Below are 6,000 nucleotides of genomic sequence, written 5' to 3' on the forward strand. Positions count from 1 at the left end.
TAAAAAAGACTATCTCGCAGACTATGTTAGAGAGAAAATGAAGCTGTTTGTGATTCCAATTTCATATTTAAATCAACCTTTGTTTCGAGAGTTACTAAGCCAAAACAGAGGAAGAATTTGGATATGATCATTCAATGGACGGTCTCACCATTCCTTGCAAAGAGAATGCTTTCTTGGACCTCACTTCTCGCTTGCATGGATTATGAGTAATACTAAAAGAAACTCACACAGGGTAGTTGAGTCACAATTTTGTATATAAGGCGCTTAGAATTTGCTTTTCAATCCTTCTTTTGTCGTGAAACTAGCATCTTAGTTAGATATCAAAGATGTAAATATTAAAAATGGAGTAATACTATAAATTCAAATGAATAAACTTCAATTGAATATTTAATTTTAATCCAATATTTTTAAAACTGACTGATTGATTTATGTTTATGTTATAGTAGTTTAATTAAAATAGATTTAAATTACAGTAACCCATTTGTAAATATAAAGCAAAAGGCAGTAGAAGAACTGAACCATTAAACAATAAGAGAATGCTATTTATTGGTGATCTTGAATTGGCAGAAACTTGTGGTTGGGACTCTGAGGTGAAGAATTGGCGGTAAACATCATTGTTGGGTTAAATTGTTCCACATCTTCCTTAAATACCCAACGGTAACCACACCTCTTCAATTCTACTAATTCTTCTGGATAATCACTCCTGCTGGCCAATACAATACCATAATCAGATGGTCCTTCTTCTGGAAACTCATCAATGAAAGCTTCCCGGGATAAAAATATTAGAAACATATGATCTAATTCAGTTGTGATCAAATCGTTCTTAAGACGTATTGGAACTTGGGGATAAATGCCCCCATCATACCCTTTACGACGAAAACCCCAACTAATTAGAGCGGGAGGATATACAGCTTCTTCAAGCAATTGAGTTGGAGTATCATGCACAACAAATGTTACACAACAAGCAATGCCAATCCAATTATTGTCACCCACAATGAGAGATGGATCCAAGATCACTGAATCACCCGTATTCTGCTCGCTGAACCAGCTTGGAATTTTAGTTCCTGGAACAACAGCTTCAATTCTGTATGGCAGGTCCACCTGCCACCGTAGAAATTAGGTATGTTTAACAATATAAGTTCATAATATACAGAAAAAGGGAATTGAAGTTGGTACCTGAATCATTTTTATCATCCATGAAATGACTGTGACACGACAACCTTCAGTGTCACTCAAATTCGGGCAGTTGAAAACATATATTGCTCCTCCAGTCCTCTTTCCTATCGGCAAAAGGGTACTAGGCAACCACTTTAGATGCTTACAGTACTCCAAGTTCAACCAAGTTAGCTTGGGAAGTTCCTTGATGCAATTAGGTGGCGTAACAAAATTGTTGCCCCCTATGTTTAAATATTGTAAACAACGTAACTGTCCAATAGCATCAGGGATTTCAACTAGATTACAGAAACTTATGTCAAGATATATCAAAGCTGGGAAACGGGACAAAGTAGGCACCAACAAACCAACTGAATTGGAGCGCCTTCTAGAAGACAAAAAGTTGAGAGGCCTTGTAAAAGTTTTGCATATGGAGGCTGTCATATGGCTTTGCACACTTTGACCTGTATTCAACTGCTTGCTTTGTCTTGGTTTCTCTAACAACTGATATTTAAGTAATTTCCAACACCCAGATAGGTTTAAATCGTGAAGAGAATTAAGATGAAATATGCTGTTGGGAATACTCACAAGATTTTTACAGTTTTCTAAATTCAAACAATGAAGCTTTTCCAGAGAACCAATAGATGCATCAAGGTGAACAAGTTTAACACATCCTTTAAGATTTATGTACCAAAGATTTGGGGCCTGAGATAAATTTGGTATCTTTACAAGATTTTTGGAATGACATAGTTCCAGATATGTCAAATTATGGAGATCCTGCAATTAAGTGAACGAAAAGAGAAAGAATAAGAAAATTGTGTTCTTGTTTTCTTTCAAATATAATTAAAACATGAATAATACAATGATATCTATCATACCTTTATTCCCTCCCATAGTTCTTTGATGTTGCTATAATGTAGGATTAATTTAACGAGTTTATTTGGCTGAAAGCTTGATGGCAAACATGTAAAAGGATAGTCTTCCCAATCAACATACCCCAACTCATTAGAAAGAAAATTAAGACATCCTAAGAAATTCACTTCTCGGAGGATGAGTAATTGAAGGTGCCTCATTTGTGATAAAGCTTCAACCCTCAGTGTTGTCCTTTCTGACATCTCTTCTCTATTTGGATGAAATCTTGGCAGAACTATGGCTTCAAGGTTTTTTGCTGCCTGAAACATTAGACCTTTGAAAATTATTTAAATTCTAAAAATAAAGTCAAGAACAATATTCTCAATAACTATTTTACCTTGTTTTCCCGCAAGACATCACTTAGATCCTTTTGATTCCATAACCTACTCCACTTTCTTGGTTCTTTGGGCGATTTTTCTCGAACAATACTTCTACCCAAATCTCTCAACAAATCATGCATATTGATAATATCGTCCCACTTATAAGTTATGAGTGACTTATCAATGAGAATTCTTAAACCAATATCAGGTTGAAATCCTCGAATACTTAAAATATCTTCTACATCCCATTTTCCATTCCCAGAGGGAAAGAAACATGCAATATCAAGAAATATCTCCTTTTCCATCTCCTCAAGTCCATCATAGCTGATTCTAAGCACATCTAGAATGTCTTTTGTTGGTTTTTCTTTTAGTCTAACTAATGCACTACTCCACTCAGACACATTTCGCCCAAACAAAAATGAGCCCAACACTCTAATTGCTAACGGGAGTCCACTAGCATATGTTAATGCAGAAGTTGTCAAACGTCTGTAATCTTGTGCAACATGATTACATTTGAAAGCTTTTCTACAAAACAATTGCAGAGCATTCTCATCATTTAAGAGTTGAACTTTATAAACTCCATCCACTCCATACTCTCTCAATATATGTTCATCTCTAGAAACTATAATTATTCTACTCCCTGGACCTAGCCATTCTCGTTTTATAGCCAACTTCTCCAACTGAATTCCTTTTTCAACATTATCTAGAACTATGAAAACCTTCCTATGGCGTAACCTAGTTTGAATAAGATTATTTGCCAACGAAAGATTGCATATAAGAAAATCTTCTTCCTTGAAAGCTTGACAAAGAAGTTGCTTTTGTACACCAAGTGGACCATAATGTCTGTATGTTTCGCTTACATCATCTACAAAACATGAAACATCATATTGATGAGAGATTGCTTCATATAAAATGGTGGCAAGAGTTGACTTTCCTATACCACCCATTCCACAAATCCCTACCACACGAACATCATCATCCAAGCCTAAAGCTAGAATCTTTTTGAGTTCTTCTAAAGGGGATTGCATCCCAACTATATCATTAGATAGACTTGATGATGGTTTGGGACTCAATATACTTGTTACCGCTTTCACGAGTTCCTCAATCTTAGCAGATTGTGACCTGAATATATAGTAAAAAAGGTGAAAAACAAAAGACAGAACATGATAATAGAGTTTTGAAAACTTAAATTCTTAGTTCAACAAAACTATGTATACCATGAGATGGTCTATCAATCATAATTGTCCAATGAAATCTTTGAAATGTCTTTATTTTAAAGGAGTAAATAGCAAAACATAGAACTGTTTACTCACTTATTCCTCATATCCCAGCCAGAGAGATTGGCTACTTGTGTTAGAGCTGCCCTCCATCTTCGCACTTGCTCCGTCATCTCTGCATCATCTTTGAATCTTTCTTCATGTTTCATAAAGGCTTTTTCATAATTTCCACTTTGCCTTCTCACCTCAGTCGGACTCACATCATAGAAAACAGGCAGAACACGCTGTCCCGGTATTTCAATACAATCAGCTATCTTTGCCAGTTCTTGCAAGCACCATGTGGAGGAAGCATAGTTGATAGAGAACACAACAATCAGGACCTGTGATGCTTCAATAGCTTCCAGAAGCCCCGCAGATATAAGTCCTCCTTTCTCGAGCTTAGTATCATCCCTGAAGGTAACTATGCTGTATCTGTGGAGAGCATAAAAAAGTTGATCGGTGAAGTTGTAGCGAGTCTCGCCTCTGAAACTCACAAACACATCATATTTCCAATTCTTCTTAAGAGACAAGGGGGTTTGGATTCTCATGCAATCCATTGTATGTGTGCACAGTCAATAAGGAATAAGCAATGCAGAAATAAGGATTAGTTGTTATGAAAATGAGATGCACACCGAGGATAAGGGATTTATATATATATATATATATATATATATATATATTAAAGTCAACGGACGTGTCTTTTGGTTAGTTTGCAGGGTAATAGTTTTTCTGGGGAGGAAAGTATAGATGAAAATTCTTGCAGTGAGTAGTTTATACTTTATTATGAGCAAAACAAAACTTTGAAATGGGAGTGTGGGACATACTTTTTTCTTTTTAAATAGATAAGTAGTGACGTTAACCATTCTTAACTTCCAATTTGACACGCATTGCTTCAATATTCGTAGCTCTTTGCTCCAAATCTTTGTCATGATTTGCTAAACATTTTCTCTATGGCACCTACCCAATTTTTGGAACGATACAAGTGTCGTTAGTCTCATTTTGGTTTTATGACTGTGTGATGGATGACTAACGAAATTCATGAATATTTGTAGGGAAGGATCTCATATACATGAATTGTAGCTTCCAAATATGTTTCAATTGAATAGAAAAACATTTCTGCTACAATCACGAAACATAGAATAAACAAGAATAAAAGCACACGTTTCTGGTAAACTTCCCTTTTTTGGTGGACTTCTTTGTAGAATACTAGTGTCTACTTGTATATGACTAAGTTGAATTTAGAGCTATAAAAAGTACTAAATACTAATCTGCGAGACGAGTTTGTTGACTGGTTCAATTCAGGCAGTAGTAAAATTAACTCAGAAACAGAACCATCCCAATAGAAATGTGAAAAAGGGGTCCATAGCCTATGATAATAAAAATAAAAAGGAAACAAACTATTAGAAGAGTATCATCTGCTGTTAGCCAAGAATCTTGTAAAGTTGATGAAGTTCAAAAAAAGGCTATCTCAATCTCTGTTAAGAGAGAAAATGAAGGGGCTTGTGATTCCAATTTCATATTTAAATCAACCTTTGTTTTGAGAGATACTAAGCCAAGGCAGAGGAAGATTTTGGATATGTCATTCAATGGACGATCTCAATGCTTTCATGGACCTCACTTCATGCTTGAATGGATTATAATTAATACTAAAAGAAACTCACACAGGATAGTTGAGAGACAACTTTGCACATATGACAGTCAGAAATTTCTTTTCATCCTTCATTTTTAGTGGAAACTAGCATCTGAATTAGATGTCAAAGATGTTATTATTAGAAATGGATTAATACATTTTATCACCAAATATTTCTAGAATGCTACTGTTTTGCAATTTGCATATGTTCTTCAAATGTATTTTTACTTTTTAGATGCTACTGTTGCAAGAAAATAGTGTGTATTAAGAAACAATTGAAATTGGAGCTGAATTTTGGGAGATACTAGTTATCTGGCCTCAATATTTTCCCAGAATATTTATACTTATTTAGAAGTTTTTCTTCTAAAAGACACAAACGTGTACCCATTGTTGGTTGGATTGGATCCTTAAATTGTTTTTATTATATATATAATTAAGGATATTATAAGAAAATCTTTTCATAGAAAATATAACGTATAAGTCAACATTTAAAGTTTTTTTTTATGTATTTAGTGTATTGGAAAAGATAAAATTTCTTCTTTTACCATTTGAACTAATGTTTTAAGGATATTTTTTAACTTAATCTATATAATTATATGACGTTAGAATAAACTTCAATTGAATATTTAATTTTGAATCCAATATTTTTAAAAATGACTGCAGAAAGTTTATACCTGCAGAATTAAGAACTTGATTGATTGATGTTTATGTTATAGTAGTTTAATTAAAA

At 34.2% G+C, this 6,000-nt stretch overlaps 1 protein-coding gene across 3 annotated transcripts; it reads right to left on the bottom strand.

Annotated features, from left to right (window-relative positions):
• Positions 1 to 335: 335 nt before the first annotated feature.
• Positions 336 to 4,405, bottom strand: LOC148569759 (disease resistance protein RUN1-like). 3 transcript variants are annotated; one of them, XR_015907257.1, is made up of 6 exons: positions 3,698 to 4,405; positions 2,402 to 3,506; positions 2,031 to 2,324; positions 1,177 to 1,929; positions 472 to 1,101; positions 336 to 413 (listed from the first exon to the last, which is right to left on the bottom strand). XR_015907257.1 is itself a non-coding variant. In XM_088508338.1 (5 exons), exons 1-5 carry the CDS (start codon positions 4,195 to 4,197, stop codon positions 544 to 546), a joined length of 3,210 nt encoding a protein of 1,069 aa, XP_088364464.1. In that variant the 5' UTR covers positions 4,198 to 4,405; the 3' UTR covers positions 405 to 543. The 3 variants fall into 3 exon arrangements, 2 of the variants coding, with proteins under 2 accessions (XP_088364464.1, XP_088364465.1); XM_088508338.1 differs by having other exon boundaries at positions 405 to 1,101; XM_088508339.1 differs by having other exon boundaries at positions 405 to 1,084; positions 3,698 to 4,276.
• Positions 4,406 to 6,000: the final 1,595 nt, after the last annotated feature.

This window comes from Arachis ipaensis, chromosome B3 (assembly GCF_059453495.1).
Source record: "Arachis ipaensis isolate K30076 ecotype BB chromosome B3, ASM5945349v1, whole genome shotgun sequence".
Taxonomy (NCBI): domain Eukaryota; kingdom Viridiplantae; phylum Streptophyta; class Magnoliopsida; order Fabales; family Fabaceae; genus Arachis; species Arachis ipaensis.

What these genes read in the sequence shown, in the direction of transcription:
- LOC148569759 (XM_088508338.1), bottom strand. Translation starts at nt 4,197, where the DNA reads ATGGATTGCATGAGAATCCAAACCCCCTTGTCTCTTAAGAAGAATTGG. An exon ending in ATGTCTTGCGGGAAAACAAG is followed by an intron (nt 2,325 to 2,401) that starts GTAAAATAGTTA and finishes CTAATGTTTCAG; the next exon opens with GCAGCAAAAAACCTTGAAGC. An exon ending in GGATGATAAAAATGATTCAG is followed by an intron (nt 1,102 to 1,176) that starts GTACCAACTTCA and finishes CTACGGTGGCAG; the next exon opens with GTGGACCTGCCATACAGAAT.